At 46.3% G+C, this 21,593-nt stretch overlaps 1 protein-coding gene across 1 annotated transcript in view; it reads left to right on the top strand.

Annotated features, from left to right (window-relative positions):
- The first annotated feature begins 3,052 nt into the window (after window positions 1-3,052).
- Window positions 3,053-21,593, top strand: part of LOC121168293 (armadillo-like helical domain-containing protein 4) — a 117,128-nt gene continuing 98,587 nt past the window's right edge. The window contains exons 1-4 of the mRNA XM_040998235.1: window positions 3,053-4,367; window positions 7,537-7,723; window positions 7,934-7,968; window positions 8,609-8,818. Coding sequence (XP_040854169.1) covers window positions 3,053-4,367; window positions 7,537-7,723; window positions 7,934-7,968; window positions 8,609-8,818 — 1,747 coding nt within the window. The remainder of the gene's footprint in view (window positions 4,368-7,536; window positions 7,724-7,933; window positions 7,969-8,608; window positions 8,819-21,593) is intronic.

Genomic DNA, 21,593 nt, shown 5'->3' with positions numbered 1-21,593 from the left:
GAAAACGCATGGTATGATGTGCCTGTATTTCAGAATTGTGTTTTGCAGCCTAATAAACTTGTCTCTTAGTTTCATTTTCCATGAACCTTTTGAAGCATAGCCATTATTTCCCCACAGTATTGTATATTCGAGAGTTCTGTATAGTGAATTACTCCAACGCTAATGGCTTGATAATAACAATATGTATGCGATGTTTCGCGTCACCTCTGGGCATCAAGAATGTGGGAGAAGCTTAGCTGGGTGGTTCTGGCTTTCAGTTTCTGAGAAGGTACAGTTAAGATGTGAATTTATGAGGCCTGTGCTGTGGTATAATGGATAAAACAGCTGCCTTTCACACCAGCATCCCACATGGACTCTGGGTCTAGTCCCAGCTGCTAGACTTCTGATCTAGCTCCCTGTTAATGCACTTTGGGAAAGCAGCCGAAGATGGCCCCAGTGCTTGCAGCTCCTGCCCACACGAGGGAGACGCAGAAGAAGCTCCTGACTTTGTGCTCGTCTAGTCTTGGCCTTTGTGACCTTGTGGAGAGTGAACTAGTGCACAGGCTGTCTGGCTTTCTCTGTTTTCCATCAGTCTCGGGCCCAGCGAGCTGGGCTGCAGGCTGTGTTCTGAGGAAGCTCATGGAGGGTGGCGTTGGTGATTGCCCAGGGGCCTCTGCCCTGAATCTGTGCATTTCTTTTCTCGCATGTAGAAAATTTCATCCACGTTTTGGTCTTCAACCATCTAGATCATGTTCTGAGGACTTGGCCTTTTTTTTTTTGTCTTAAAAAGATCTAAGGCCAGATGTGGATAACATGAAAGCTTTGATGTCATTTAATGGGAGAAGTCCCTCTGAAAACGTAGATTCTCTATGGCCTGTCACATGCTTAACCCAGATAGTTTTATGATGAGACATGAAAGAAAACGTGTAGCCTTCAGAAAGGCAAGGATTGAATTTTAGAATTCTAATTCCTAAGTTGAATTTTCTCTATAACCTGCAGCATCTCTGAGAAAATTCTAATGATGGGAAGAGAAAGAACCCTGCTCAAAAAAACAGATAAACAGAATGGTCCTTAACTTTAAGGAAAAATGAGCGGTTTTGATAGTTTTCATTGTAATGAGAACATGAATTGTTTATTTTGAAGAACATAATCAGCTTTGATCGTGCAGTTATGGGTATTCAGTAAAGATGGCTAATTTTAAGGTATGTTTAATTTTTTTCTTAAAAATACTTTTATTTATACTGCCTTTTTCATATCTTTCCTTTTTTGAATTTAATTTTTAATTTCTGAATGTTCTGGTACAATTCCATAGCGTCTGGGATTCCTTCCCCCAAATTCCCACCCCTGACTGATTCTCCCAGTATTGTTTCAATAGTGTAGTCCTTCATCACAGAGGCATGATTCCATCAGTCTTTTAGGTGTGCCCCGACGCTGCTCATATCTTTTTTTTTTTTTTTTAAGATTTATATATTTTTGGGTCCGGTGGCGTGGCCTAGTGACTAAAGTCCTTGCCTTGAACACACTGGGATCCCATATGGGCACCGGTTCTAATCCTGGCAGCTCCATTTCCCATTCAGCTCCCTGCTTGTGGCCCGGGAAAGCAGTCGAGGACGGCTCAAAGCCTTGGGACCCTGCACCTGCGAGGGAGACCCGGAAGAGGCTCCTGGCTTTGGATCGGCATAGCATCGGCTGTTGCGCTCACTTGGGGAGTGAATTATCGGACGGAAGATCTTCCTCTCTGTCTCTCATTTCTGTGTATCTGACTTTCCAATAAAAATAAGTAAATCTTTAAAAAAATTATTTAAAAAAAAGATTTATTTATTTTTATTTCAAAGTCAGATATACAGAGAGGAGGACAGACAGAGAGGAAGATCTATTGGATGATTCACTCTCCAAGCGGCCTTAACAGCTGGAGCTGAGCCAATCCGAAGCCAAGAATGAGGAGATTCTTCCAGGTCTCCCACGCAGGTGCAGGGTCCCAAGGCTTTGGGCTGTCCTCAACTGCTTTCCCAGGTCACAGACAAGGAGCTGGATGGGAAGTGGAGCTGCCGGGATTAGAACTGTCACTCAGATGGGATCACGGGATGTGCAAGGCGAGGACTTTAGCCACTAGGCCACCACGCCATGCCCGCTCATTTCTTTTCTAATGCTTAACATCTGAAGTATGCAGGCTTTTCCTGCAATTTCTGTGAATTGTGCAAAGAAAAAGAAACAATATAAGCATTGAAAAATATTTTTAATTGAAAATCATTTATATTTTTATTTAAACTCTTCTCAGCACTTTCTGTTGATACCTAATAAGTTTTAAGATGTACATATTCCATTCAGACTGATGTTATAAACTAGGTAGTTTAGGAACAATGGAAATTTACTTCTCGTGGTTCTGGAGCCTGAGAAATCCAAGACTGAGGCCTGGGGAATTTTGTGTTTGGGTGGGACACGGCTTCTGGTTCATAGGAGACAGCTTCGTCTTGCGTGAAAAGGGAAAGGAATTCCTGGGGTGGTTTTATCAAGGCGTTCTTACTCCTGAGGGCTCTGCCTTCACGATGCTGTCTCCTACAGCGCCATCATGGGTGAGTGGGTTGCCAGCCGTGGAGTCTGTAGGGAGCGCAAGCATTTGGACCACGTTGGCACTTGAATGTTCTTTGTGTGACATTTACCTTCGTTATTCTGGATGTCTTGTCATTTGACTACATGATTAATAGAAGGGTTTGGAGAGAAAACTGCAAATGTGACTTCAGGGGTAGTGTGTTTCCAGTAGGCGTTTAAGGGACAATGAACTTAATACTTGAACTTTGTGTACCTTTTTCTAGGGAGCTGCCAGTTAAATCAGCTGCAAAATCCAGAGGGAAAAGTGAACTGGGTTATCCGTGTCTCAAAGGTACGGAGAAGTAGAGCAGCCCTATAAAACCCATCCTCTCTGCGTTTGATACAAGGAGATGATTTTACTTACGATTTCATTTAAAAGGTGTTACTTGCAGAAATTCACAGTTTGCTTTGCTTTATTTTTCTACAGGACTCAATTACTGGAATTGTCAAGTCTGCCAATTTATGTTCCCATTTCTCTTCCACCATGAGCAAACCTGTCATACTGTACATTTATCTGGTGTGTTCTAGCCTTCTGCTTGTGAACTTGGCCACACAATGTCTGGCTTTTCCCCAAAGAGAAAGGAGGGAGGCAGCACATGGTCCTGCAGAAACAGGGCAGCTGCAGGGGACGGACACAGATGACCTGGAAAATAGCTCCATCGCTTCCCAAAAGGCTGCCCAGCTAGTAGTTTCCAGAGACCCAGTGATGGTGTCAGAAGGCTTGCCAGCAACATCGTGGCCTCAAGTATTCTCCCTCAGTCATGATGCCCATCCCCCAGGAGCTGGGCTGCTGCATCCTAGCAGCTCTGGTGTTTATAGTGTTACTGAGCCAGAGATCCAGCCAGGTGAGGAAGTGTTTGCTTCCCGCCAGCCGGCAGAAGTGTCTCCTGGAAGCCTACCTTCCCAGGCCTCGTTACGCACTGCTGGTGTCCTGACGGATTCTCTGAAGCCTGATGAGAAGGAGGAGGAGCCCTTCGGTGCAACCCGCACTCAGCCCTCAGTGGAAGGGACCCCAGCAGCAAGGCCAGGTTTCCTTGACGACAAAGCAACTCAAAGTCTGCATGGACTTAGTCTGGATCGTTCCCCTTCGCTGCACAGACATACAGACATACAGACCACAGACATACAGACCACCCATCTGAGGACGGAGGAGTCTGAAGCAGATGATAGGATGGCTTCTTTTCCTCCTGTCACCTCTGCAGCAGGCACGGAGCCTGGAGGTCTCGTGCCGACAGCCGAGCATACTCAGGCTGCTGCCACCCAGCCCCTGCTCACAGCTTCCGAGGGCACCCCAAGTGTTGAGCCAGATGTTGACAGCCTACCAGGAGCCCTGCACGTCCCTGAGAGTGTCAGCACAGCTGCTCCAGCAGACTCTGTCTCCAGCGATGAGTGGGATGACACCAGGGGTGCAAGCCAGATAGGGACCCCCGAGCTGGGAGATGAGACAGAGACACAGGTGAGAGTGGGAGCATCTCAGACAGTGCAAGTAAGCCCCGGTCCCCTGGATGGGGGCTACCGTTTCACAGACACGACAGAGGAAGCTCAGGGGCTGCCTGGAAAGGAGACACGCGTGGGGACAGTACGTGGGGCTGAGAGATCTGCCTTCACTGGTTTGCCTTCCGTTATCCCCACAAGTCTGGTGGAGGATACAAAAGCACCTGCTGTGAACCTGTGGCAAAGTGCAGGAGACATTACGGAGGCCACCCGGGAAGATGGTGTGGTGCTTTCGTCACAGACCACTGCTTCGGTCTCAGAGTACGGGTCCCAGGCCCATCAGCCATCGCAAAATACCCTGAAAGGTAAAAGAAAAAAAAATGCTTTGTTTTGCTTCAAGTCTTTCAATTTATTTGTTTTTTTAAATAGCAATGTAGAAATAGGTTCTGTTTTAAGGAAAAGCAAAAGCATACAAATAAATCTTTTTTTTTTAACATAAAAATGATACTAGGTTATAACCCTTGCCTATAGATCTTCCACTGGGGCCAATTTTGTTCCTTCATCTCCCGAGGGGACACAGCAGTGCGTGGAGACACTGGCAGTTGCTATGGCTGAGAGGTGCTACCAGCAAGTGTGGGAAGAAGGATGCTGCACCTGTCACGCGGGACAGTCCTGCACAGCAGGGACTCGTTTGAGCCAACATTTTAGTAACAGCAAGGATAAGGAATCCTAATCATAGACTAACGTTTCCTCAAACATCTTCTTATGAAAATGTATAAAATGTAAGAGGCTTAGTTGTATAGTTAGATAGCTCAATGATATAGGACACACTTACTTACATTTATACTTTGTTGTAAACTACAGAGGAATCTTCAGTAAGCGCATGGAAAATGTATTTTATGAAAAATTACTCAAATATTTCAAGTGTTTTTTTTGTGTACATAACTGTTTTCATTCCATTTCCTCTTTTTTTTTTTTAACATTAAATTTTTATTGGAAAGTGAGATTTCCAGAGAGGAGAGGCAGAGAGAAAGATCTTCCATTTGCTGGTTCACTCCTTAAGTGGTTGCAATGGCCAGAGCTGAGCTGATCCAAAGTCAGGAGCCAGGAGCCTTCTTCTGGGTCTCCCACACAGGTGCAGGGTCCCAAGGCTTTGGGCCATCCTCCACTGCTTTCCCAGGCCACAAACAGGAAGCTGGATGGGAAGTGGAGCAGCTGGGATATGAACTGGCACCCATATGGGATCCCAGTGCATGCAAGGCAAGGACTTTAGCCACTAGGCTACTGCACTGGACCCCAATCCATTTTCTTTAAAAACCTTTTGAAACACCCTCAGATACATTTCTCCTGTTCCCAAAAATGCTTTAGGTATTTATCTCATTAGTATTAACCGTATGAATTCTCTGACTTTGTATTCGCAGAAAGAAGTCATCTAAAAATAAGGCAGGGTTGGGGGGGAGTGTCATCTGCTGGCTTGATTGTGTGTTTTCACTTTCTTTGGCCTTTATGTGTGTGAACATTGCAAGTTGCTGAGCCTTGTATCTTGTTGGTGGATGGTGTTTTCCTTTCATCGTGCCCGATCAGTCCAGTTGCAGCATAAGGAAAGCCTTGGTGTGATATGCGAATGCTCACTTCAAATCGTTTTGGACTGCGTACGGCGCTTCAGCCAAATAGCATCACTAATGAAAAATGTCAGGTTAATAATATGCTTCATACAAATGCTGTTGAGATTGAATTAAAATGATAAAGATTATTTCGTGACTGGTGGAGGAAGATTAGTTTTACGATACTGAAGCCTGGGAGCTTTGGTGTATTTAAAGTATTCGGGGAAGTTTCCAGAAAATGGCCGTCAGTTTTGTTCGGAATGGCGTAGGTCTGGGCCAGATGATCATGCAGGTGCCGATTGGAGGTGATGGAGCACACTTCCCGCAGCTCTCCGTACGAGAGAGGCGCTTGGAAGCGTGAGTCCTGTAGTCTCAGACCGCACACTTGACTCGTGGGTCTGGATGACAGACTCGTGTTAGCTTCTATTACTACAACTGAAAAAGTAAGATGTGTTTGGTAAACTTGGTTATTGTTTTGCTTATTGGATTTGCTCCTCGGTCATAATCGCCTCGCGTGACTGCCGCCAGTGGCTTGTTTTATTCCCTGCACATTACATCTGTGTTGTTTTACTTTTTCTCCATTGGAAAAGTTAGAGTGTTATTCTTAAAACTCCCACTGCTATTTCTAGTTCCCACTCTTTTTTTTTTGTCTCTCTTAACAGCAGTCACTTATTGATATTATATACTTGGGCATGTCTTACTACTTTATATAACCCTGAACAGAGACCTTATCAGTATTTTTACCTAATGATGCTCAGAAGCGTCCATTAGGCTTTAAGATGCAGGACAGCAATCTGCTGAACGTAATCAAACTGTTCTGTTGTGTTCTTGCGATAAACATGGCATTGCCCGGTGCTGGAGGCCTAGGAGGGCAGTGAGTCCTGGCTTCCAAGAGGTTTGCAACCTCATTGGAAAAAGGCAAACTGAAAAAGAAAAAGGAAAGAAAACGCAAAGGGTGTAAAGAGTAACGATGAAACCCACGCTAACATTGTCTGCCCTACAGCCAGGTGTGATCCAGCCAGGACACGTGCAATCTCTTGAATTCAGAGAGAAAAGGCAGTACAGATTGGATGTGTACCTGGCCAAAGCTGGGAGCCTGGAGTTGCATCTGAATCCTTCGTACAAATGGCGAGGACCCAAGGACTTGAGCTATCATTACTTGTCAGAGGATGCACTTGAGTGGGGAGCAGGATAGGAAGGGGAGCAGGGACTTGTTAGCAGGTGCTCCACTAGGCATGTTGGTGTCACAGTCCCTGCCTCTGGAGCCTTCCCTGTGATGGAATTTCCATGAAGCGATGTTGATCCCTGCCTCCCCTAACTACACGATACAATGAGATAATGCACACTGTGTGTGTGTGGCGCACAGTAGGAACTCAGTAAACATAATTTTTGCTATTGTCTTTGTGTTTCAAAATGCTAACATTGTGCTATGCTGCAGAACTGCATTTGTGAAAACTGACACGCACCCATGCTTCCGAGAGGTTTTGGGTGTGATTTCCTTCTGCCCAGCTTCCTCCTCCTCGGCAGACTGAAAGGGAGCTCAGGGGTTCATTTTTGTACTTTGGATTTTATTCTAGTTTTTTTGTTGTTGTTTTGTTTTGTTTTTTACATGAATGTTACCTCTGTCTGTGGCTGATTCATGGCTCCTGAAAGACACAGCAGTTATTTACTGGCATTTTCTTTCTGAGTTTCCCCTTTGCTTTTCTAATCCATGAAGTAGCCATCTGCTTTCATACATTATTAATTATGTATATAGTCTTTGAAAAGCTCATGGAAGAAGAAATTCTTGGATTTTGAATTTCCTTTACATTCACATGAATTTATTTTTTAATTCCATTTTTCTTTCTCCATGAACTTTTTGAAATACCCTCAGAGTGTGACTTTTTTAAAGTATTAGGAGTTTTGGTCTAAAATGTTTTCTCCCTTTAAGACATCATCTCCCCGGAGATGACAACAGATGCTCCAGAAGCAGAAGCCACTTTCTCCCTGGTGACACCAGGGCAGGGTCCTGGAGACAGCAAGGAGCCGGAGGAAGGACACGAGGCCACAGCGCCCACGTCTGATGTTGCTGGTGTCCCTGAGCTGTCCCTGGCCACCACCGGTCCAACTACAGTCTTGCCTGAGCTGTACCTGGCAACCACTGGTCCAACTACAGCCATGCCTGAGCTGCCCCTCGCCACCACTGGTCCAACAACAGCCATGCCTGAGCTGTCCCTGGCCACCACTGGTTCAACTACATCCATGCCTGAGCTGTCCCTGGCCACCACCGGTTCAACTACATCTGTGCCTGAGCTGTCCCTGGCCACCACCGGTCCAACTACAGCCAGGCCTTTGTCTATGCATGTGACTCCTGCTGTGGAAGGTCTGTAAGGGAGGGAGTGGTGCTTCAGTGTTTGGGGAGGGGAATGACCTTTTCTTGTTATTAAGGAAGAACGTGAGTGGGGCAGAAGTCTCTGCTGCCAGCCACACGTCCACCCTACCTGGACATGTGAGTGAACCATAGTGACCGGAATAGTCACTACCTTGCTGATGCACTTTTATAGAGGATGTTGGCTTCATTATCCTTTCTTTTTTGTTTTAAAAAATGTTTTGGGTTTTCATTGGAAAGGCAGGTTTACAGAGAGAAGGAGAGACCGAAAGAGAAGGATTTTCCACCCACTGGTTCACTCCCCAAGTGGCTGTAACGGCTAGACCTGAGCTGATCCAAAGCCAGGAACCGGGAGCCTCTTCTGGGTCTCTCATACGGATGCAGGGTCCCAGGGCTTTGAGCCATTCTCTGTTGCTTTCCCTGGCCATAAACAGTGAGCTGGAATGGAAGTGGAACAGCCAGGATACAAACTGGCACCCCTATGGAATGCTGGCGATTGTAGGTGGAGGATTAACCCGTTGGGCTGTCATGCCAGTCCCTAATCCTTTCTTGCCTACAAAGTGATTGGAAGTGTGTGTCTACATTCTCATCACGAGCCTCTTGTGTGTAAAGTCCTGTCTCTTCTTTTTGGCAGATCTGACAGACTTAGTCACAAGGCCTAATGAGGAATTCACCCCTGTTTTGGACTCTCCTGTGACAACATCAGGGATGATGGTGGGCACACCCAGCATTTTCCCCACTCTTCCTGCTCTGGTGGCATCCCTGGAGACAAGCACCGCAGCTCCACCTTCTAGCCGTGCTAATACGGCCGCCTCCTACGGTCTGGACCAACTGGAATCAGAAGGTATCCAAGTGTTGAAGGAGATCTTGCATTGGAATGGTTAAATGATTCACTGAGCAAATATTTTGAGAGAAAATTGAGGAGAAGTGGGTTTTCTCCACAGTGTGGGTGTCATTTGGGTAAATGGTGGCTAAGTCAGATTTGGCCTGCTACCTGGTACCTGACCTGTGTATACTAAACATGGTTTTGATATTTTTCAGTGATGGGAGACAATAAAAATGAAAATCATGTTCATATTTTGTGGCATGTTAAAGTTATACAAAATCTAAATTTCAGTGTTTATATGGAAAGCCGTGTTGGAACTCAGCCACGCTTGCCCATTTATGTGTCATATTTTGTAACATGCCTTTTGTCACAGCAGCAGAACTAGGGAGTTATGGCAGGGAGCAAAGGCCTGGGAAGCCTAGAACATTTATAGTATAACCCTTTCCAGAACTAGTCTGTTGATGCCTCCTGTAGATCAGTAGTCTGCACCTACAATTGACTCTACAATGATTTGGGAGAGCTTTTAAAACATAGCAGCGCTTGAGTCCATCTCCCAGTGATTCTAAGAAGTTGGCGAAGGGGTGGTGAGATCTGACATTAGAATTTTAACAGACTACTTTCAGTGATTTCAGTATTCATCGTGTTTGAGAGGTTAAGTTTCTCCATTGGACTCCCTTGGGTGGACTGTTAAACATAGATTTTGTTTTAGTCACCTGGCCTTAGTTGTCAGTGGTGGGTTACTCCCTTTGATATCATCACTGTGTTGGTATGTTCCATTGTTTGGAGATAAGCAGTCTCTCTCCCTGCCAAGACTAGGAAATTGATGCCACATTGTACATCTCAAGACATTGGCTTTGAACATGAAAAGTTAACTTATGGCACAGCTGCACATCAACAAAGAAGAAAAATAGGACTAGGGGTCCTGTGGTTGTGGAGTTGCTGTCATGAGCTTTTGGGCAGGTGAACAATTCCTAGCTGGAGGTGTAAAGGTCCACAGATTTGTAGTGCAGCTTGTTAGACTAATCTGGAATGCAGGTAAAGTTTTAGGCATTAAATCAGCTGTGTTTGATGCAGTGAGACATGGGGCGTGCTGTTACTTTAGGGTTTGTCTGTGCAACAGCAGGGAGGGTGGTTCAGCTAGGTTTGCTGCAGACTCTTGCAGACATCCGGGGTAGCGTTGGTATCTGCTAACAGAGAAACAGACGTTTAAGGAGCAGCATGGATAATTCTGCTGTAGAATGCTGGTTTAAGAAAGGGATCAGAGCAGGCTCGGCCTCCAACAGCTCCTGTACCACCTGAAGAGAAATACTGTGTGGCTTTGAATTTAGTGTATTCTCTTCAGTGTCTGCTTTCTTTGATGCCTTCTGGGAAAAGCAGGTTTCCCCAGATCCACTTGGTTTGGAGATGACAACTCTACCCAGCAGGGCTCAAGGAAAATTGTATTTACGAGTAGTTTATTCTTGTGGGATTGCAATAATTTTCTAAATTCAGTGGATGCTGGCAGTTTTGAAAAAATGATAACATTTTTCTTGTATGTGTAAGATATCCTAGGGCTTTACTTCTTTTTCTTCCAGGGGTTTCTGTTTCGGCTTCTTTTTAAGACTGTTTTGTCAGTTTTTGGCTTAGGTTATGCTGCTCCCTGTCAAGGCTTGTGAGAGACGTTTTTAAAAAAAGATTTATTTATTAGCATTGGAAAGGTAGATTTAGAGAGAGAATCAGAGACAGAAAGATCTTCCATCTGCTGGTTCATTCCTCAAAAGGGCTGCAATGGTTGGAGTTGAGCCCATCTGAAGCCAGGAGCCAGGGACTTCTTCAGGATCTCCTACATGGGTGCAGGGTCCCAAGGACTTGGGCCGTTCTCCGTTGCTTTCCTAGGTCACAAAGAGGGCGTTTGTTTGGAAGTGGAGCAGCCGGGACAGGAACTGGCTCCCACATGGGATGCTGTGCTTGGAGGTGGAGGATTAGTCAGTTGATCCATTGTGCAAGTCCCTTTTACGTTGTTCTCTTAAGTTTCTTTTTAAAGTGGTTTATTTATTTATTTGAAAGGCACAGTTACAGAGAAAGGGAGAGACTGAGGGAGAAGGAGTGAGTGCCCTTTCCTGTGCTGATTCATCTCCAATGGCTGCAACCAGGGCTGGGCCAGCCAAAGCCAGGAGCCCCGAACCTCAGCTGGGTCTCCCGCATGGGTGGTGGGGTCCCAAGCACTTGGACCATCTTCTGATGCTTTCTCAGGAGCGTTAGCAGGGAACTGGATTGAAAGTGTCGCAGCCTGGACTCCTGTCGGCTGCTCGTATCCCAGGTGGCAGTTCGTCCCACTGTACTGTTCTTATGTAGGTTTAATGTTGTCCTTCCCTCCACGGAGCAGGAGCATTCCTCAAGAAGATGAGGTATGTTCCTTGATACACTACGGAATAGGACATACCCTGTTTAGGAGAGAGACTCTGTGGAAATTTCCGAGTCCACTGTCCTGTTTACCCTTGGAGAGATAATTAATAGCCCATATCAGCCTACAGATCCCATCTGCTTGGCTCCCTGTCTGCCTGCCTTCCTTCTCTGCTTCTCTACTGCATGATGCTGAAGAAGTGTGTTACTGTCTACAGGACTTCCAGAGCGAAGTGTACAGACTGTGTTGCTGGAAACGCCTGTGCTCCCTCCCCAGGGTGGAGTGAGGCAGGGTCCTCCCCTGCTCTTTCCAGGCTTGGCTTGGCTTGTGTTTTGTGTGGCTAATCTCTTCACACACACCTGCCCTCCATGTCTATGTGCCCAGATTTCCGTCACCCATGATAACAGTCATTGGGTTCGGGCCCAGCCTAATGGCCTCATCTTAACTCGGTTACAGCTGCCAAGTCATCCCCAAGAATTGCTCATTAGGATGTAAACGTATCTTATTTCAGGCCACAGTTCAGAGTACGATAGGGGATCTGTTTTCCAGGAGTCTGCTGGCTGGCCTTGACAGCCACTGTACTCTCCCTGTGGACCCGTCCATGAGTAGGGGGAGTTGGGGGGTGGAGAAGTCAAGGTGTTTCTACACTTCATAGTTACTGACTTAAGCCTGTCTCTATCAGTGCACAACACCCTGTAAATATCTCAGTGAGTCTTGCCTGATCAGCAAAGTATGCTTTGCTTTTTGAAGGCAAACTGGTTTCTCTTCCACTTTGCCTGACACATTTTACTTCCGTGTATACATACATATATATGCATAAACACATTGAAGGATTGAGTGTCTTCAGGATGGCAACAAATGCATCACACTTATCTCAGGTATAGTTACAACAGATGCACTCAACGTTGCATGATGTTTACTTTTATTGAAAAGGCAGAGAGAGAGAGAGAGAGAGAAAGAGAGAGACAGAAACAGAGAGAGAGATTTTCCTCTCACTGATTAACTCCTGAAATATCTGCAACAGCAAAGATAGAGCCAGGCAAAATCTAGCAGCCCAGAACTCAGCCTGGGTCTCCCGTGTGTGTGGTATGGACCCAAGTTCTTGATCCATCATCTGCTGCCTTCCAAGGTGTGCATTAGGATAATGGTAAGTTGTATATATGCAATGTATCTGTCTTTTTGCAACTGTATAGCAACATGATATTTGGTATGATTTCCTTCTCTTGCTAAATATTAATATTCTCCCTTGCTCTAAAGTACTCTGGTAAAATTTCTGATCACTTTTGAAAGAACGATTGAAATTTTTGTTTGGGTTAACTGTTGCTAAAATATATTTTTTAAAGACTTTTTTTTTGTTGATTTGAAAGAGTGACAGAGAGAGAGAGAGGTTGTCCATCTGCTGATTGACTCCTCGATGGCCTCAGTGTTTCATGTAGGTGCAGAGGCCCAAGTACTCGCACTGCTTTCCCAGGCGCAGTAAGCAGGGAGCTAGATTGCAAGTGGAACCAATGGGCTCAATCTGTTGCTCATATGGGGTGACAGTAATAAGGCAGTGGCTTACCTCACTGTGCAATAAGGCTGGCCCTTAAAATATTTTCCAACATTAATATAAAATGGAATAGGACTTAAACTATTTGTTATTTCAAGTTCTGCTTTCTGTAAATGAGAAACCCAACTGAGAATATCTGTTTACTAAAATGGATGTGAACTTTACTTTTTTAGTGTATGTCCATGACAGATAGAAATTCATCTTGGCTGTCAAATTCTAACAGGCTATTGTGAGTCTGACTGTGCTGTGTGGTAGAGTTCTAAGAGTGTCTGGGGGATTGGGACAAGGAGTGCAAAGACAGACATGTCTCAGGTCTTGGGCTTCCTCCTTTGCACCCCCAGCACCTCCCTTAGTATTTGAAGTATCCAGTTCTTGCAGCCAGCTGGGATCTGGAAGCCACTTTATGCTTGCCTGGTGCTGCCTTGAGGTGGGGACACAGAGAATTGGATCTGCCTCCTTGGGATGACTCTAGAGACCTTGTGGAAAAGATGTCAGCCTCTGTCCTACAGAGAATTTAAATTTTGAAACTACCTGGTTCTAATTTAGCATCTTCCTGTGTGCATGATTTTTAAAAATTTTATTTTTGATGATGTTTACATAGATGATTAGGGTGGGAAGGGTCAAGGATTAGGGGAAAGTAGGTGAGATCATTGCTTCCAAATTTTCTTTTTCTTCTGTATTGAGGGGAAGGTAGGAGATAAGGGGAGAAGCTGCATCCAGCCTCCCAATTGTCTCAGTACCCAGGGATGGGGGATGGCCACCTGATGTCATCTTAGGGTCCCCAATGTGGAGCATGCTCCAAGAGTTCTGCTCAAGTGGTTCGGTAGTTCTGAAATGATGTTGATCTCAGCGATCCAAGGATGAGCAAGTCCTTCCAAGGCCCATTGGCTGACATAGTCTACCTTAGAGTCTCCGTTCGCCCAGATACTTGCTGTCAACACTTGGCTGAGGCAGTTGACCAATTTGTTCTGCTCTCCTTCCTCTGCTATAGTACCAGATGTCCTCTGCAGGCCCCAATGGACTGCCATGTCCTCCATGTGCATCTGGGCATGCTGTCCACTGCTCCATCTTAGCCACTGAGGATGCCCAGGTTTGACACGCTCACTCCATGGTCAGACACAGATCCTATGCTTTTCCCCATGATCAGAGTTCTGAACCTTTTGGGTCAGTGGGGGGGATCCCCAAAGTAACCTTGTCTGAGGTGATCCCAGATTTGTTTCCTGTGTGTGTTTGGCAGTATGGGGTCCAGCTCTGTCCATCACCCACATCAGCCTACACATACATACTGCTAGTTGCATTTACTGGGTCAGATCTGTCTCTGGCTCCATCTCTTACATAAAGCAGTGGATGTTGTGGCCCAGCCCAGTCCTACCCACTACACACTTGGTCCCCATACACCAGCAGGAACTACAGCCCAGGTGAAGTGACCCCCACTAGGCCTACTCCCAGCCCTGGTTCCTGTGCTTGCCAGTATGTGCAGTTGACTGGTCCAGTCTGTCTTATATCCCATTCAGTTCTTGTACATGTCAATGGGCCTTGAAGCCTAGCTCAAACCGACAGATCCGACTATTCAACCCACACTCATGCTGGTGGGTATTACCACTTATCTAGCCAGCCCTGCCTCAGCCCTGGTTCTCATGCTCAGCAGTGGAGTTACAACCCATCAGAGAAATGCCCACAGTTTCCTTACTGGACCTATTCCTAGTCCTGGATCTTGCTCTCTCCAGGTGGTTCTGCAGTCTAGCTTGACAAAACTTGTCCCCAGTCCCACACTTGCCAACTGATGCTGCAGCAAAGCCCAATCAGCTTGCACCACACTGGCTCATTCCTACACCAGTGGATAGAGTCAGTTAGTCCAGCCTGGCTCTGCCCCAACCCAGTTCACATGCAGGCCAATAGATGTTGTAGCTCTGCCCAGCCTGGTCTGTCCCCAGTTCCAGTTCTCATGCTCACCAGTGGGAGCAATGGCCCGGGAGGAGAGCTCCCTGCAGCCCTTTACTGTAAAGGAGGAGCTCCCTTTACTGCAGGGAGCTCCTCCCTCATTCCACCCCTTCGGGTCTCATTTGTGCTGACTCCTCCCTCATCCCACCCCTCTGGGTCTCATTTGTGCTGCTGGGAGCTGCAGCCCAGTGTGATATGGCCCATCTCACCTTGGCATTTGCCGGCAGGTACTGTAACCTGGCCTGCCCTGGTCCACCCCAGGTTTCCAGATCATGCTGGTAGGTGGTACAGTCTAACCGATCCCCCATCTTGGCTTTGCCATTGGATGTTGCAGCATGGCCTGATCTGCCCTGCCCCAAGTCCTGAGTCTTGCTGGCCGGTGTTACAGCCTAGCCTTGTCCAGTCTGCTCCCATCCCTGGCTCATGCAAAAAGTAGGTGTGACAGCCTAGCCCAGCATGACCTATATTCCAGCCTGGCTCCTGCACATGCCAGCTAACATTTAGGCCAGTTCTGCCTGGTCCACTTCCCTCCAGAATCAACATACATAGGAGGAACTACCTTGCCTGCTCGACCGATACTCAGGTCTGAATCACATGCGCTTGTGTGGGAGCTACGCCTTACCAGTGGAGTTTCCCAAGTTCCCCCACCAGGCCCACTCCCAGATCTCATATCTGCCTATAGGTGCTAGGTTCTTACCTGGCATAGTCTACCCCCTCCATCCTGGCCTTTGTATGAGCTGGTGGATGTTGTGGCCTGGCCCACCTCACACCCTATTCTGGGATGCACCTGCAGGTGCTGCAGCCTGGACCAGCCTGACCTATTCCCAACCCCAGTACCCATGAGCATTGCAGGGTTCCATTGTCATATCTAACTCAGCCCATCATTACCCCCAGCTCTTAAGCAAATCAGTGGAAATTGCAGTTCCACAGGGGTGGGCCCACATATTCCCCACAGAATCTGCCCCCAGACCTGGTTTTCTTTGCATGCTGGTTAGTATTATGGCCCAGTCTAACATTACCTGTTCCCTGTTCCAACTCCCACTGGCAGGTACTGCGATTTAGCCTTGCCACATAGGTCCCCAGCCCTAGCTTTAGTGTGCACTGGTGAGTGGTGGTCGGCAGTGATCCATGCCAACTAGCTCAGCTCAGTTTTTCCAAGTAGGCTTGTGCAACGGTTTGACCCATAAAGGTCCTCCAGCCTTCCCTCTCCATAACACTCAGTCTCAGTCCCCTTCCTCCCCACTACCCCTCCACCCTCCGCTGTGCCTACCTGGAAGTACAGTGGTCTTGTTGATGGAAGTCCCTCAGAAGTCATTCCTCACCTGCAACAATCTCAGCGATCCTCACTCCCATACATCTTACTCCTTCTCTGATCAATCCTTAGTCCTTATGCCGGGGGCGGGGGCATGGGTTCCCTAGCCTAGCCTTTCGAAGCCCAGTCTGCTGACATGGACCTCTGCCTGCCCACTAGGGTCCCAAGCTTCTGGCACTTGTGCTGGCCTGGGACCTTACCCCTTCTGCACATCCAAGTTCCAGGTCCATTTAAAGTTCCCCAAGTCTGGTCCACCAGCACACCAGGCCAGCATGCTAACTTAGGTCTCTTCCTTCCCCCCTTCCCTACTTCCCAGGATCTAGCACATGGGGAAATCCCCAGGCTCGGTCTGCCTGCCTGGAAGTGAGCCCCCAGGTCCCCACATGCCCTTGTTGATGCTGTCTCCCAGGCCCCCTCCAGTGCCTGGGCACCTTTGGTGTTGCCGCAAAGCACAAAGATTCAATATTGAGTATTAAGATTGTATGCTCCCATATCGTTGTCTGAGACAATTCTCATTTTCCTTCTGATTTATGGAACAAACTCATTATAATTGACCTGTTAGAGAATTACCATTATTATTACATAAAGACAATTTTAATTTTTGGTAGCCATCAGCCATGTTTACCAGTTTAAGAATGCTTCTTGGGAGTGAGTGGTTAGTGGTTATGATGCTGGAGTGCCTGGTTTGATGCCTACCTGCAGCTTCTGATTCTAGCTTCCTGCTAATGCGGAACTTGGGAGACAGCAGTGATAGCTCAAGTGATTGGGTTCCCTCTGAACTGGGAGACCCGTGTTGAATTCCCAGCTCCTGACTGTGACGCAGCCCAGTAGGTGGATGTTCTGTGTGCCTTTCAAATAAATAATTAAAAACGTTAAACAATGCATTTTAAATGTAAGACCAAATATATCCTTTAACTTCACTTTTTTTTTTCTTTTCTCAAAGTTTTTACTTTTCAAAAGCTGTATTGACTGTCTTTATACTTAGGTTTTAGAAGATTGTGTTTTTCTCAAGTTTTTCCAGGGAAGAAAGCTGTCACTATTTTGGCTTGGATTGAGTGCGTGGTTTTAGGACCCTCAGCATGTTATAATCAGTGCACCTGCTGCTTGTTTTGCCTTTGTGGTTGTGGTTACTGTTTAGATCCAGTGCTTATTTTGGGCTTTCCAAAGGGTCCCATTGAGTGTTTATACATCATTTCATTTCCTTCTTGTGTGGGTCTGTCCTCATCAGAACACAGGAAATCCTTAACCTCATGTTGGCAAACTAGGGTAGGAGGGAGCGAAGAGGTGCAGGCTGAGGGGAGGGAATCCTTCTGTAGATATGTTCTTGGAGTTAATCTTCACACAGGTCTTCCCCCTTGTTGCCTCCACCTGCCCATTCAGTGTGACAAAAGCATGTAGATGGTTTCCTGGAAAAGTTGATACTCATTTGAAATGCATGTATGTTAATTAAATTATGTTGAAGCTCTGTGAGGTCATGAAATAGTTGTTTTAAAGAGAAAAGTAATTAATATACTTCTCAGTTTATTGCCTTTAGTTGATATATATATTGAATACTTTCTGTGTTCAGGGTGCAATGCTTGGTCCCAGGGCAGGTGCACAAAGATGAATAAGACAAATTCTGTGTTTGAGGAACGAAACAAACACAGGCTTTGGGTGGGTTGAATCATAGCTTAAATTTTAAAGAGGAGATTACTTTTATAAACTTCTCTGTGAAATCAATAATCAAATCAAACAGGGTCTAATTTATCTTTTCAATGTATGTGGGTTTTCATATACAAGTCTTTTTTTTAATGTTTGCTTTAGGCAAATATTCCTTTAAGATGACTAAACTGCTGGAGAGAACAATTTTGTTCCAGATGGCTTGAGATTTATAGGTATAATATTAATATAGCTTTTATGTGTCTTGTTACAGCACTCTTGAGAAATAGAATCGTATTGCTGTAGTTTCTTTTTCCGGAGGGAAATAAAAGTATAGGAGAGTGTCACCGGAATCTAAAGTGAGTTGTTGAATAAGTGAGAGTTAGACTCTGGGACTTAAAAGTTACTGCTGCTGGGTTTTGTCTATTACGATGACTCAGTTTAATTTGTGGCTCGATTGATATCTGATAATGGAGAGCATACCAGTGACATGGGGTCAAGGCTAACATGGAAGTAAGCAATGAGTGGTACATGTGAGGTTAGATGTATGGACTGAGCTCCTTAGCTTGTTAGCCAAATCTGGGGGATGACTTTGTCAAGAATGGAATCCTCTAATGTAAAAAAAAAAAAAAAAGAAATGAAGCGGAATATGTGGATATGTGGACATTTATCTGAGACACAGATTGATTTAAAACCCTTTATACTGGTTCTTGAAGTGGGCCATCTTCTCTCAAACCTTTTTGCTGTTTTTTATTTTTTATTATTTTATTTATTTAGTTATTTACATTTTTCCTGTGGATGCTGTAGCCTGGCCTGACCTAGCCAGCCCCAGTCCCAACTCTCGCTGGTGGGTACTGCAACCTGGCCCTGCTCAGTCTGCTCCCATCCCTGGCTCATGTGAACCAGTAGGTGTGATACCCTAGCCTGGCATGACCTGCACTCCATCCTGGTTTCTGCACTCACCAGTGGGCTAAGATCTGCTTGGCCCTGTCCGGTCTGTCCCCTTCCAAAACCAACCCACACACTTGCCAATGGGTGGGACTACCTTGCCCAGCTTGCCTGACCCCTAGGTCTGGAACACATGCTCACCAGTGGGAGCTATGGCCCAGTAGGGAAGTCTCCCAGTTTCCCCACTCAGCCCACTCCCAGACCCAGATCTCATATGCTCCAGCAGGTGCTAGGCCCTTGCCTGGCATAGCCTGCCCCTCCATCTTGGCCTTTGTATGAGCTGGTGGATGTTGTGGGCCAGCCCACACTACACCCTGTTTTAGGATGCACATGCAGGTGCTGCAGCTTGGACCTGCCCAGCCTATTCTCAGCTCCAGTACCCATGAGTGTTGGCAGGTTCCATGTTCACTCCTAGTTCAGCCAGTCACCACCCCAACTCTTGAGCTAACCAGTAGGACTTGTATTTCCATAGGGTTGGGCCCACTTATCCCCCACAGAATCTACCCCGGGCCTGGTTCTCTCTTGTGCTGGTTAGTGTCATGGCCCTGCCTGATGTGACCTGTCCCCTGTTCCAACACTCAATCAGGTACTTGGATCTAGGTCTGCTAGACAGGCCCCAGCCATAGCTTTCATGTGGTATGGCATGTGGTGGTCAGTGATGCTCTGCGCTAACAAGCCCATCTCAGGACTCCCATGTGGGCTGATGAATCAGTCTGACCCATACAGATCTTCCAGTCTCTCCCCTCCATACCACCAGGTCTCAGTCCCCTCACTTACCAGCCAGTACAGTGGCCCTGTTGTTAGGTGTCCCTCAGGATTCATTCCTCACTTTCACATATGGATGTCCCTAGGCAATATTTCGTCACCCCCAAGTCCCCAGAGCTCATTGGCTGGTGGCCAGCGGGCAAAGCCCAGCGACCCTGCCTGCGGAATAAAGATGGTGCCAGGGGCGGAGGAGGGGATGGCAGCTGCTTCCTCCACTCTTCAGCCAAGATTGGCCGATGAAGTGGACTTCCGCTCCATGTGTCTGACCCATCTCAATCTTTTCTATTGTCTCTTGAATGCACCTTTTCTTTTAATCCTTTTAGATAAAGATTTAGTTATTTCCTTGCCTTGCATGTTCTGGGATCACATATGGGAGCCGGTTCTGATCCTGGTGGCCCTGCTTCCCGTCCAGTTCCCTGCTTGTGGCCTGGGAAAGAAGTCGAGAATGGCCCAAAGTCTTGGGACCCTGCACCAGTGTGGGAGACCCCGAGGAGGCTCCTGGCTCCTGGCTTTGAATTGGTTAAGCTCTGGCCGTTGTGGCTGTTCGGGGAGTGAATCAATGGATGGCGGATCTTCCTCTCTGTCTCTCCTCCTCTTGATGTATCTGACTTTCCAATATAAAGAAATAAATAATAAAAAATGTTTAATTATTTGAAAAGCAGAACTTCAGAGGGAGGGAGGGAGAGAGAAGTGGCCCAAGTGGCTCTAACAGCTGGGGCTGGGTCATGCTGAAGCCAGGAGTCAGGAATGCTACTTGAGTCTCTTACATGGATATCAGGGGCCTAAGTACTTGGAGCATCTTCTGCTGCCTTCCCACGTTCACTATAGGAAGCCATATTGGAAGTGGAGCCACCAGGACTCAGTGCAGGAGGTTGGCATCACAGTCAGTGATTTGATGTATTATGCCACAGTGTTGGTTCCTCATATGTGCCTTTTAAATAAGGTTAGAACAGAGACTGGCACAGTGGCTCAATGAGCTAATCCTTTACCTGCAAGTGCCAGAATCCCATATGGGCACTGGTTCATGTCCTGGCTGCCCCACTTCTGATCTAGCTCTCTGCTTGTGGCATGGGAAAGCAATAGAGGCTGGCCCAAAGCCTTGGGACCCTGCACCTGTGTGGGAGACCCAGAAGAAGGCTCCTGGCTCCTGACTTCGGATTGGATTAGCTCTTGCAATTGTGGCCATTTGGGAGGTAAACAGAATATGTAAAATCTTTTTATCTGTTTCTCCTACTCTGTAAATTTGCCTTTTCTTTTACCTTCTTCTGTTTAAAAATATACTTATTTGTTTTTATTGGAAAGTCAGATTTATATATAGAAGGAGAGACAGAGAGAAAGATCTTCCATCTGCTGCTTTACTCCCCAAGCTTTTGTAACGGCTGGAGCTTAGCTGAGCCGATCCAAAGCCAGGAGCCAGAAGCTCTTTACAGGTTTCCCACGTGGATGCAGGGTCCTAAGGCTTTGGTTCATCCTCTATTGTTTTCCTAGGCCGCAAGCAGGAAGCTGGATGGTAATGGAGCAGCCTGGGTTAGAACCGGTGCCCATATGGGATCCTAACACATGCAAGGCAAGGATTTTAGCCACTAGGCTACTGCCTTTTTCAATAAAAACAAAGTCTTTTTTTTTTTTTTCTTTGGATGTGGCATTTATTATTTGATCAATAAATTTACATTGTATATATACTTTCTTTTTTTTTTTTAATTGTTGCTTACATTGTATTATGTAGTACAGTTTTATAGGCGCTGGGGATTCCCCCCACCCCTCCCATACCCCTCCCCCATGGTGGATTCCTCCACCTTGTTGCATAACCACAGTTCAAGTTCAGTTGAGATTCATTGCTTGCAAACACATGCCTAGCATAAAGTTCAGCGTCTTATTGTCCAGATAAGTTCAGTGGCCTCTTGGGGAGACCTTCTATGGTCTGAAGATAGGTCTAACAGAGTAAAGATCCGGTCAGTTAAAAGGCCCAACAAGGCCTCAGTATCAATATACAACATTATGGAATTAATTGACATAGTATTGGGTAAACAATATGTTAAAAATAATGCAAGTTCCATTCTTCGAAACATCTGGGTTGAGACAGTATCAATGACAGGTTCAAAAAATAACAAACGACCAAACAAAAAATTACAGGTTAAATCAAGGCAAACAAAAAAGCAACCCACAGAGTGGGAGAAGATCTTTGCACACGATATAGGCGATAGGGGGCTAATTTCCAGGATATACAAAGAACTTCAAAACAACCAAAAAACCAAAA

This window comes from Ochotona curzoniae, unplaced genomic scaffold (genome assembly GCF_017591425.1).
Source record: "Ochotona curzoniae isolate NIBS_2020 unplaced genomic scaffold, NIBS_Ocur_1.0 patch98, whole genome shotgun sequence".
In the NCBI taxonomy this organism is placed as follows: Eukaryota; Metazoa; Chordata; class Mammalia; order Lagomorpha; family Ochotonidae; genus Ochotona; species Ochotona curzoniae.
This window is presented reverse-complemented; position numbering and strand designations above follow the sequence as displayed.